General features: G+C 42.9%; 1 protein-coding gene across 1 annotated transcript in view; it reads right to left on the bottom strand.

Moving 5' to 3' along the window:
- The window catches only part of Gipc2 (GIPC PDZ domain containing family member 2), a 71,653-nt gene that overhangs the window by 37,708 nt on the left and 20,859 nt on the right, over window positions 1–13,086 (bottom strand). Inside the window, exon 2 of the mRNA XM_027395140.2 lies at window positions 5,625–5,810. Within this exon, the coding sequence (XP_027250941.2) occupies window positions 5,625–5,810 (186 nt within the window). The remainder of the gene's footprint in view (window positions 1–5,624; window positions 5,811–13,086) is intronic.

Below are 13,086 nucleotides of genomic sequence, written 5' to 3'. Positions count from 1 at the left end.
TTAAATACACTGCTAAATAACTGCTCTTAAGTCACCATGGGATTTGAAATCTGCATTTGACTTTGGATTTTTTTTTATTCTAATTGATGTCTTGCTTGATACACCTGGAGCCTATTTTTTCCCTCTTTGATCAAATTTATCAAACAAATTTCAGTGACTTCATTGATACCTTTAGTTTTTTCAACACTTGTAATTTTGTTTAAAATAGTGAAATACATAGGCTTAATCAGACAAAAAGAAGCAGAGGTGAAACATGACCCTTACCTGTAAATGAAGGGTCAGGATAGTGTCACTGTCACCCAGTCTGTAAGAAGTTAGAAATGTCACCAGAGAGCGCCCAGGCAGGAGGAAAGCAGGTCACAGAAGTCACACAACAGCAGGGAGAGGCCTAGGCAGCAGCCAAGGAGTCCAGGCTGCTGTGAGAACAGAGGTGAATTGGGAATCAGGAAGAGAAAATGGCGATGACACCTGGTGAAGAGTGCCAGAAGACGGGGTAGTGACCATGGTTGTTTTACGTGTGATCGGAGCTGACTTCTAAGCCAATAGAATAAACACGGAGGTGCTGGGTGGCGTTAGTTAGGGCTCTACTGTGATAAAATGACAGTGACCAGGTCGGGAATGGTGGTTCATGTCTTTAATCACCTTACTCTGGAGGCAGAGGCAGGAGGATTTCTGTATGGGCAACCTGGTCTACATAAAAAGACTTCCAGGACAGCCAGGGCTGTGTAGAGAGACAAATCAAATCAAAACAAAACAAAAACAATGAGAAAGAAAGAGTTTATTTGGTTTATACTCCCCGGGCCACAGTCCATTGAGGGAAGCCAAGGACGGGATGCAAGGCAAGAGCGAGCAGTCAAGAACTGATATGGAGGCCATGGAGGAGCTCTGCTTACGGGATTGTTCCCCGTGGCTTGCTTCGCCTGCTTTTTCACATAGCCCAGGACCACCTGCTCAGGGGTGGCAGTGCACACAGTGAGCTAGGCTCTCCTTCATCAATTCTGAATCAAGACTATGCCCCAAAGATCTGCCTAAAGGCAATCTCATAGAGACAACTTCTCAGTTGTGTCAAGCTGGAAAAAAAAAAATAGTGGGGCTGGGCGAGATAGCCCAGTCAGTGAAGTGTCTGTTACTTGTGCAAGCATGGGGGTGTGTGGGTGTCTAACCCCAGCTCTGGGGAGGCTGAGGCAAGAGGATGCCTGGGGCTTCTGGCTTGCTAGTCTAGTTGATTGATGAGCCCAGATCCCAGGGAGCGATCCTGTCTTAGAAAGAGGGTAGATAGCCCCTGAAGGACACCACATGATACTGAACTCTGGCCTCCACACAGAGCTGTGGACTTGTGAACAAAATATTTTTATAAATTTAAATGAAGTGTCAATGGATATAAACTTCTGAAATACAATGTGTTTTAACAATCATACAGTAACTGAACAAAGATTAATATCTCTGGGTTTGTGACCTTGTCCTAAGGATCAAGAGGAATGAAAGGGAATCATTATTTGTTAATGTTTCTTGAGTCATTTATGTTATTCAGTATTTGCTTAAGAATCTAAAGAACTTCTTCTCCCATCTGGTTTTGGAGATTAATGCTGCGAATGGCAAAGAAGACCTATTTAATCTGGACCCAGGCTTGTAGGGAACAAGCCACTGTGATCCCCTTGACTCTAAACGTATCCACACACTCTCATTTACTATTTACAAAAGAAAACACAGTATCACAAATAGTGAGATGACAAACCCCCGCATTTCTTCCAAAGTGGTCACCTAAGGAACTGTCATCACTTGATACCAGTCCAAAGGGTACATAGCCTGTCTCTCAGCATAAGGAAACATCAGAAAATAGCAGATTAGGAGCAGAAGGAATGGCTCAGAGGTTAAGAACGGTGGCTGCTTTTGCAGAGAACTCCGGTTCAATTCCCAGCACTCACATGGCACTTACAAGCATTTATAACTCCAGTTCAGGGGATCTGACACCCCCTGGCCTCTGCAAGGCCCAGACATTCACATGGTACACAGAGGTATGTGCTGGCAAAATACCCAAACATATAAATTTATTGTAATCAAGGAAAATAATAGATTAAAACGAACCCTACCAAAAGCTAAAGAATTATTCCAGAGACACAGATCAACTAATAGAAAGCAGGATGGTGCCCGGAACTACCAGAAGGAGGCGTATGCAGAAGGCAACCAGAACCAAAGTGGGCTAGAGATGAGTTTTTCTTGTTTGTTTGAGCTGGTTTTAAGCTCTCTACACAGCCAAAGGTAACCCTGAGCTTCTGATCACTCTGCCTTTACCCACTGAGTGTTGGTACTATAGGCATGCACTTTTATGCTGTGCTGGGGACAGATCCCAAGGCTTTGTGTGTGCAAGACACACTCTACCCAGCCCCGGGGATTAGTTACAGAGCCAAACCAGTGTTCGAGTCTTCTCAGTTTCACAACTGTACTCCGTTTATGTGCAGCATAAAGAATATTTTTGTTCTTAGTAACTGCTCTCTGTAATAAGGAATGAAAAAGGATGGATATAGATAAAGATACAGACATAAATATACACAAAACACAGCAAATTAGCAAATGATCAAAACTGGACATTTGTGTAAGTGGCATATAAGAGCTATTTTTATAACTATTATAATATTTTCAATTTTTAAATTATCCAGTTTATAAAATTTTTATCATCTGTATTTTAAAGTACACAATATGTTGGCTTCCTCTTTTCTCATCACGCCCTCTGTCCCCAAAGGACTAGTGACTAGTACTCTGAGGCAGGCACATGTTTGACGAGACATTTAAAAAAAATAGAAACAGCAGCTCTGAATGTCAGAGGCTAACATCCAAAGCATCCACACACGTTTGCGAAACTCCCAAGCCGTGCTCTGCAGACAGAAGGCAGGCCCTGCCGCCAGTGCCCGGTGTCCTAAACTTCCCCTGGATTATCCCACATGACTTTCCCAACTCAAGGGTTTTCCATTTGGTCACCCACTCGACCTCCGGTGCACTCCTATCTCCTGCAGAGCTAAAAATAACCGTTTATCAAGCGGGCAGTCAGAGCAGCATCCACAGCTAACATGACATCCCTGTGACTGTTTCTTTAATGATGGTGGTGAATCAGCAAAGAAAGGCATAAACTGTTCTGTGCTGCACAAATCCTGTGGCTAAGACTTAACTCAGTGCACAGAAATGCTGGCTCTTAGTCAGACTTCTTGGGTTCAAATCCTGAACCTGGCTAGTTGTATACTTGTGGCCAACCTATCTAACCACCTGATATCTCTGCACTGTAAAGTAGGGATTGGTCACATTGCCCACCTCAGTCAGATTGCAAAGACACCCTGACAAAGCAGAGATGGCAGAGTAAATAATGCATGACTCCATAAATGTCAAAGAAGCAAATGGCAGCAGGTGCCACTTTTCAGGGCAGGTATCAACTGGAAGGACGAACAAAGCGCCTTCAGGGTGGCAGAAAACGCAGTGCCTGTGTGTGGCTCTTACAACATCGCACCAGCATTAGGGAGCGAGCGTCCATTGCACCTTTGCACTAGTGTTAGTGAGCGAGTATCCACTGCACCATTGCACCAGTGTTAGGGAGTGAGCGTCCATTGCACCATTGCACCAGCATTAGTGAGCATCCATTGCACCATTGCACCAGTGTTAGGGAGGGAGCATCCATTGCACCATTGCACCAGCATTAGTGAGCATCCATTGCACCATTGCACCAGTGTTAGGTGTAGGGGAAGCTGTAGCCACGCCTTCTTAGGGGCTGGCTACAGGTGTGCCTGACCACACTTGTGAGGGCGTGGTCAGAGTGACGTAGTGTGACTGCATTTGCGCTTTTGGTTTCTCTTTGCTTCTTGCTGTACAGGCTGCTGTCACCGGCTGGCTAGGTCGCTCTGTAAGTAAGGCTTTTCCCTATTAAATACCCTTATATTTCTACCTGACTCCGTATTGGTAAATTCCCACTATAGTTAGGGAGTGAGCATCTATTGCGCTACAGGTGGTTTTAAGAGATGTACAAGACTGAAACATAAAAGCAAAGTTAAAAAGACATAGTGCTAATAAAATAAGATTGCTGTGAAAATAGGAGATAGACCAGTTGAAAAGAGTACTTGCTGTGAGACCTGAGGACCAGAGCTGAGATCTCCAGAACCCATACAAAGAGGCAGGCATGCAGGCATCTGTGATTCCAGCAATGCATGCAGGCATCATCTGTGGTTCCAGCAATGCATGCAGGCATCTGTGATCCCAGCAATGCATGCAGGCATCTGTGATCCCAGCAATGCACGCAGGCATCATCTGTGACTCCAGCAATGCATGCAGGCATCTGGGATCCCAGCAATGCACGCAGGAATCTGTGATCCCAGTAATGCATGCAGGCATCTGTGATCCCAGCAATGGGGAGGCACAGATGGCAGATCCCTAAAGCACTGAACAGCCAACCCAACCTCATCAGTGAGCAATAGCTCAGTGAAAGGCCTGGTCTCAAAAAATGAGGCAAGCAACTGAGGGAAATCAAGCTCTGACCTCCACCCACATGAACACATACACACACACCTACATACCCATGTGCACACACACATGAGCACAAGCACCACCGTACATATAAAATTAAAATAAATCAAAATAGGGTTATTGTGAAGGTTGAAAACAAAGCATGTGAAGTGACTGGTGTTGGGCAGACATTCCATGTAAGTTGGCTGTTATGTCAGCCAATCATGAGGCGGGGGTCACCTAGCCCAGTTCATGAACAGCCTGCGCTACACGGCAAGACATGTCTCAAGAGAACATTTGAGAATTGTCTGTACTGGACATACAGAAATATTTCCATGGTCTCTGAGCCATGTGACACAATAACTATTTATATAGATGTCACAAGTTACCTAGAGATGCCTTAAGCTATACCAGAGGGTGCACATAGGTTATATAGAAATGCTATGCTATTTGTATCAAACAACCAAGCAGACACAGATTTTAGCATGCACAGGGATTCCTGAACCAACCCATGCCCCCCCAACACACACACACACACACACACACACACACACACACACACACACACACACACGGACACGGACACGGACACGGACACGGTCACGGACACGGACACGGACACGGACATGGACACTCAGGGGTGGAGGGAGAGCTGTGCTCGTTACAGCAGAATTTTTACTTCTTCACTATCCTCAGTTTCATACTATTTAAACTTATCCTTACAACTCTGTATTACTCTTTTTGTATTCACATGAAAGAATTCCATTGTTCAGACCATTCTGAAGAGCATTTTTAAACAAATCTGTGCTGTTAGAAGTAACACTAAACCACTGGGAATCATCCAGTATGTCCTCGGAGATACACAAGCAGGGAACAACTTCCATGAGTAAAGAGAAGACACTAGGACCAGGCCTTCCTTCTCAAGAAGTTCTAAATTGTAGTGGCTGTTTAAAGCAAAGGGAAGAATTTCAAAAAGAGTACAAAAAAATGCCATCTTCAGACGTTTTTTAAATGACAGTGAAATGCCCATTTGTGAAGCCCAGCTGAGCTACCTGGCACTCCCTGAAGGTAATTTCTAGTTCTCTTTGACTAGCAGTGTTTTCAATTGGGCCACCCTGTGATTTCTTTTTCCAAAAACTTACCTTGATAAAGGCATAGCCCACACCATTATCTGTGATGGTGAGTCCAAGAGAGTCCTCCGATTTGTAGACCTTCACTTCCTTTTTTGTTCCTTTCACATGGGCAAATATGAAATCCTCAAGACCCAGCTGCCCTCCTAAAAGCTTTTCCATGTCAATTCTGGGGGTGTTTAAAGTACAAAATAAGATCTGCAAAGAGAAAGAAACCTTTTAGATCAGTCTGGTCATTAAGGAGCTTATTCAATAATAGTCCTCGATTTACGATGAAAATGTCTCTGTTGTAGCATGTATTAGTAAGTTGGTGGGTGGGTAGAATTTGAGGCAACATTTCCATATGCTAACATTAGACAACATATATTGAATATAGGCTAAGTCATCTGTGTCTGCTCTCTCATCTAACCCTCACAATGACTGTATAAAGGACATTGTTATCCTCTTATCACAAACAGGAAATGGAGACGTAGCAAGATAAAGTAATTTGCTTAAAGTTACAAAGTCATCACTTGTCAAAGCCAAGGACCTGACTTCACTTCTCATCAGCCGCAGAGTGGCTTAAATTAGGTGTCCTATTGCTCACAGCTCCAAAATATAATATTCTAATACCAGAGGTCTTCACAATGTATGTGCATTATAGTGACAGACCCACGACAATGAAAATGAGTATAAAAACCAGTCAACAGATTTTTTTTAATGAGAGACATTTTATTTCTTTTGTGTCATAGTGCCGGCCTCAAACTCAGAGATCTGCTTCTGCCTCCCGAGTGCTGGAATTAAAAACATGTGTTACCATGCCTTGCCCTCCACAGACAAGTCCAGGGATTTTTGCAAAATGAAATTGCCTTGTTGGGCTACTGTTGCTTTGCTCCTATGCTCATCTGTAAAACACCAAGGTTGTTGTTATCATTTGTTACTAATGGGCTCAGTGCCCAGCACAGAAGAGGGGGTCCAATTTAAACAGCAGCTGAAATGTTTTAGGAATAAATTGTATGTCATCAACTAACAAATAAAACCACTTATATTTAAAAAGAGAGAGAGATGTGTGCAATGGCACATGTCTTTAATTCCAACACTCGGGAGACAGAGGCAGGGGGACCTCTGTGAGTTCGATACCAGCCTGGGCTGCATACCGAAACCCTGAGGCTTGGATGGCATTGCTAAAGTTTGGGATACATCCAGAGTTCTTACAAAATTCAGTAAGGGATTATGCATAAAAGAAATAGCTTCACAAGCCAACTAGTTCTAAGGGTCCTGCACTGCTGTTCCCGTCAGACAGACACATTCTGAAAAACATTTGCAGCTACACATAAGAGCTTCTGAAAATGCAGGATCCGGGTGGAAGAATTGGGTTTCGCTCACTTTTAAAGGTCAGAGCCATGATAAATTTCATTCCCCCCATAAACTGTATGTGACAGCTATTCTTGTTGTCAACTTGACAGGTCTGGAATAACTAAAAATCCAAGTTGTCAGACACACCTATGAAGGATTTTTAGTTAACTGGATTATTTGAGGTAGGAAAGCCCACCTTAAATCCAGCCCTGGAGGCCAGCATCTGGACCACACCTTCTCATGGCAACCTACCTAAAGGACAGGAAGCAGGAAGCGTGTGCTCTTTGATTGCTGACTCTTGCTCTCATTTCACCGACATTAGAGCCCATGTCTTTAGGACTCCAGTGTATACTGAATATGAACATATATTCATATATGTGTATATATTCTATCAGTTCTGTTCCTCTAGGTAACCCTGACTAATACGCCATATTATTCAATTTTTTAAACTGAAAGGTAATTCATGGACAGTATTCTTATTGTATATTTTTAAAGTTCTAATTGCTACTTTCCCTGTATTTTAAAATTCCTACCACATACCTGTTACTATTGGTCATTCACACTCACCTGCCAGGACAGAGAAAGCCTGAGTATAGAACGAGCAATATAAATTAATGCTACATTTCCTATGGTGGCACCATTACACACTCTACAAAGATGGTTTATGTAAGCCACAGAATAAATATTTGTCACTAATTGCTTCGGAAAGTATTCTAGTCAGTGGTCATACGAACAAATCTCCAGAAAACGCATCCAAATTCTTTTTAAAACTCCAGGAAGTTCATTTCTAGCTCTCTTTTGTTTGATGCTTTCCTTAAACAGGAACTATGCTGGCCAAAGATTCCACATGCTCCAACAAGATGTGGAAAAAAGTTAGAATTTGAAGACCTAGAAGTGCATGCTTTGTGGATGTGTGTTTTTGAAAATAGATTCTTCTCTCGTTCAATACATCCTGATCAAAGTCTCACCTTCATTTGCTCCTCCCATCCTGCCATCTTCCCCAGACCCACTCCCTTCCTTCTCCCTTCAGAAAAGAGCAGGCAAGAGACAACCAAACACTACAAAACATGATACAATAAGACAAGGCAAAAGCCCGCACATTGAGGCTGGACAAGGCACCCAATAGGAGGAAGAGTCCCAAGAACTAGCCAAAGCGTCAGAAATTCTATGGGTATGGTTTTGTTCATTATTATTACTATTATTATTATTATTATTATTATTATTATTATTATTAACAAGCTTATTTTACATGTCAATCCCAGTTCCCTCTCCCTCCCCTCCTCCCCTGCTCCCCCAATCCCCATCCCAACCCCTTTCTGCTCCCCAGGGAGGGTGAGGCCTTCCATGGGGGATCTTCAAAGTCTGTCATATCCTTTGGAGCAGGGCCTAGCCCCTCCCCAGTGTGTCTAGACTGAGAGAGTATCCCTCTATGTGGAATGGACTCCCATAGTCCATTTGAATACTAAGGATAAATACTGATCCACTACCAGAGGCCCCATAGATTGCCCAGACCTCCAAACTGACATCCACATTCAGGGGGTCTGGAACAGTCCTATGCTGGTTTCCCAGCTATCAGTCTGGGGTTCATGAGCAATCCCTTGTTCAGGTCAGCTGTCCCTGTGGGTTTCTCCAGTCTGGTTCTGATCCCTTTGCTCATCACTCCTCCCTCTCTACAACTGGATTCCAGAGTTCAGCCCAGTGTTTAGCTGTGGTGTCTGCTTCTACTTCCATCAGCTACTGGATGAAGGCTCTAGGATGGCATATAAGGTAGTCTTCAATCTCATTATTGGAGAAGGGTGTTTAAAGTAGACTCTCAATCACTGCTTAGATTATTAGTTGGGGTCAAACTTGTAGATCTCTGGACATTTTCCTAGTGCCAAAATTCTCTTTAAACTTATAATGGCTCCCTCTATTGTGGTATCTCTTTTCTTCCTCTAGGGTTTGGTTTTAAGTGTAAGCAAATGAAACAGTTATCTCCTGGGGCTACCTACAGAAGCAATACTAAAAACTTTCACATAGCTGGGTGGTGGTGGCACACGACTTTAATCCCAGCACTTGGAAGGCAAAAGCAGGCAGATCTCTGTGAGTTCAAGACCAGTTCAAGATAGTTTCAGGACCACCTCTAAAGCCACAGAGAAACCCTGTCTCAAACACCCCCACCAAAAAAAACCTTTCATGTAACAGTCTTACTACATCTCCGTCTCCCGAATAACCTTACCTTCTTTGTATCCTTTACCTCAAATGAGAATTGCAGAAATGTCAATGTCATTGTAGAAAATAAAAAAGGGAAATGGATACGCCTAGTGACCCTCCCTACTCTTTCGTGGAGATTTTCTCTCCACCATTACTCATAAGAAAACATTTGGAGTTTTTCCTTTTGTTAATGACGATGTTATACCTGGTCTATTCTCTTTTTTTCACATTTATTCTGGTTTTAATTATGCATATGCAGGTGTGTCTGTCTGTGTGTATACATTTGAGTGCATTTGAGTGTTTGGTCCTCCTGGAGTTAGAGTTACAAGTGGTTGAAAGCTACCTGATGTGGGCGCTGGGGTCTGAATTCTAGTCTTCTGAAAGAGCGTCAAGTGCTCCTAACCACTGGACCACTCTCCAGCCCTGGGCTGTTTGTGTTGTCTAAGTTTCAAAGATTGGTCTATATAGTGAATTCTAGGCCAGCCAAGGCAGTCTAATGACCCTATTTCAAAAGAACAACAACAAAAAAGCCTTCCAAAAATTTAGTGTTTTCTGCTCTATGACTCCCCATGCCTTAGTCACTGTTCTATAGATGTGAAGAGACACCATGACCAAGGCAGCTCTTATGAAAGAAAGCACTTAATTGGGGCTGGCTTACAGTTCCAGAAGCTTAGTCCATCACCATGATGGCTGGGACCATGGAGGCATGCAGGCATGCTGTTGGAACAGTAGCTGAGAGCTACATCTTGATCCAAAAGCAGAGAGAGCCTGGGCTTGCCATGAGCTTCTGAAACCTCAAAATCCACTCCTTGTCACAGACTTCCTCCAACAAGGACGCACCTCCTAATCCTTCTAATTCTTTCAAACAGTTCCACTCCTTGGTGACTAAGCATTCAAATATATGTGCCTATGGGGGCCATTCTTATTCAAAACATAACATCCTCAAAGGCTAAACATGTGATATCGAAAAACTTTGACAACTCAAAGTTGTTTTATAACTATGTTGATACTGGGGCAAAGTGTACATTGTTCTAATATGGGCTCCCATTTCTGCTAAAGCACAGTGGATACCAGCATCTATTCCACTGAAAACAACATGCTGAGGAGATGACAGTCTGAAAGGATAACAGAAAATCAGTGTTAAGAGCAAGAGACACTGAAGAATTATGGGTACCAGCCACTTGTACACCTGACAACAGCTCCTGGTGATGGTGTCCTTCTGAAAGTCCAAATTCAGAATGTTCCCTAATCCAAAACGTTTTGTACCTCAACCTGATGTGGAACATTCTACACCACAAAATATTGTTTTCTGTTCCAAATTACTTTTAAAAGTATTATACAGCATTACCTTCAGTCTATGCATGTAAGATTGAAACAAAATGTAAATGAATTTCACATTAAACATGCAAATATTTGGGGATCCAAAATACATCTAATTCTAAGCCTTTTAGAAAAGGGCCATGCAACCAACAGGTGTGTTTTTTGGTTGGTGGGTTTTAGTTCAGGGTCCCAAGCATGCTACGAACTTGCCTCCAGGGCAGTTAGGTGGCTCAGGGAGTGAAGGCACTTGCCGTGCAAGCCTAGCAACATGAGTTTAATCTCCAGACCCACATAAAAAGCCAGATGCAGTTGCTTGCACCTATAATCTCAGTACTCCTACACAGAGTTGTGAGGCACACAGACCCAGCCAGAAGGTATGGACTCGGCACTCAGGCAGAAACAAGAGAGGCCCTGCCTCAAAGCAAGACAAAAGAAGAGAATCAACTGTTGAAAGGTGTCCTCAGACTCCCACACAGGTGCCCTGTCATACACATGCTGCCTCCTAAAGTAATCTTTAAGAACACGCTGCCACTGAACTGTATCGGCAGCCTTGCTTTCCCATTTATTCTTCCCAGTTTAGAAAATAATGGCTTAGAGAGGAAAAGGAAGTCTTGCCCAGGACCCAGCAGTGATGAACTGATTCCAATCTCTTTCTCCCCTGATGCTTCCCTGAGAGTTAACATCTGTGTGGGTCCTAATGTGTTAGCAGTCAGACGTGAAGGCAAACTTCCTGTGCTCTCAGCAGATAAGGACTTCAGCTCAGACCCAAAAGACTGTCCATTTGTCCAAGGTCAAAGTCATAACAAGAATTCAGACTTCAGTGGGTCTTTTCTAACCCATGAACTTTATCTGTGGTGTTAATATCAATTCAGTTTTCAATGAAAAGCTTCTAAACATCAGAGACTATGCATCTTATGCTGTATGGAACTAAATAGTTTTTGTAATAAATCATTCACTTCCAAAAAGGAGAATGAAAGCTTCCAAAAGGAATTACTTCTATATGACTCTAAAAGTCACATGCACTAGGCATTTTAACAAATACCAAAATACCAGCAAAGCATGGTTGCTCAATTTGAATTATGATAATTGAGGTTTTCTTTTTTAATGCTGCTTCTGGTAATTTTAAACTATTTACATTCATTTCTTCGTATTATAAACATAGTCATTCAAAAATCTCATGCCTAGTAGTTTCTCAATGTAACATATATGCCAAATCTCTAGTATTGTTTTAAATAATGCCTCATTCTATATAAAAAGCCTTAATACCTGTAGTCACTAGAAACAGTTTCACGGCTTAGAAAAGATATGAAATTGGCAACAAGACAGACATTTAGAAAGATGATACTGTATGCTTTATTTAGACCTATGTGAGGATATTGTAGAAAGCCCTGCCTCGAAGGGGGTAGAACTTTCTATAAATGATTCACTTCTAAATTAGCCTCCCTAGGTCAGCAGTGGAAGCCTTAAGTAAAAAATGAATCACTCTCTGTGATCCTTCCCCAACACAACACTAGAACTTTCCCCGGTGTTTCTAATGACTAAAATAGTATGACAAAAGAGTCCTATCCAAAAAATGAAAGTCAAATCCGTATTTTTAAACCACCAAATGACTTCCCAGAATAACCAAAGGAACATATTTTCCTGCTATGAGGTCTAATCAAAGGAACTTTGCATCTAAGAATATCAAAACCACAGGATGGTTCTGAAGACACAAGAAAAGGCTAAAGGGCTTGGGTTTTAATCCTGCCTGTGTGGACATGACCCAGACACTCAACCAATAAATGAGACATTGTCCTCTCCTGCATTATCCCTGCAACAAGAGGAGACAACTGAGCTCATCCCACCCAAGGGATGTAAGGTACTTGCCATTTTTTTTTTTTTTTGGTTTTTTGAGACAGGGTTTCTCTGTGTAGCTTTGGAGCCTATCCTGGCACTCACTCTGGAGACCAGGCTGGCCTCATATTCACAGAGATCCTCCTGCTCTGCCTCCCAAGTGCTGGTATTAAAGGCGTGCGCCACCAACGCCCGGCAGTACTTGCCAATTTTAAGACATCCTAAATCAAGTTATACTTCAAAGTTTCCAGCTTTCCATAAAGTCTCCTCCTCCTCCTTAATACAAAAGATGAAGAAAAACACAGCCAGGCAAGGAGACTGCATCAGTAGTTACATCCTGACTCAGTGGGATGGCTTATGAACATGGAAACATGTGATGAGAACTGAGAACTGAACTTTTCAGGCACATCAGCAAATCCACACACATTGTAAAGATGGCCATTCCCCATTAAGAGAATCTTGGTTTGCAAAATGCTCATGAGGAACTGTGTTGAGCCTGACCAGTAACACTCAGAATAAAATGTCTAAAGAGCAGGTGACATTAAAAAATCACCTCAGTGGGGACTGGAGAGAAGGCTCAGCAGTTAGACTTGCTGTGCTCATAGAGGACTGGAGTTCAGTTCCCAGCATTCATGTCAGGGAGCTCACAACCACCTCTCATTCCAGCTAGGGACCCAATGCCTTCTTCTGGCCTCTGTGGGTTCTGGTATGCATGTACACACACACACACACACACACACACACGCACGCACGCACGCACGCACGCACGCACGCACGCACGCACGCACGCACG

The sequence above is a fragment of the Cricetulus griseus genome (assembly GCF_003668045.3).
Source record: "Cricetulus griseus strain 17A/GY chromosome 1 unlocalized genomic scaffold, alternate assembly CriGri-PICRH-1.0 chr1_0, whole genome shotgun sequence".
Taxonomy (NCBI): Eukaryota; Metazoa; Chordata; class Mammalia; order Rodentia; family Cricetidae; genus Cricetulus; species Cricetulus griseus.
The sequence above is the reverse complement of the archived record's forward strand: the minus strand, read 5'-3'. Positions and strand labels throughout refer to the sequence as shown.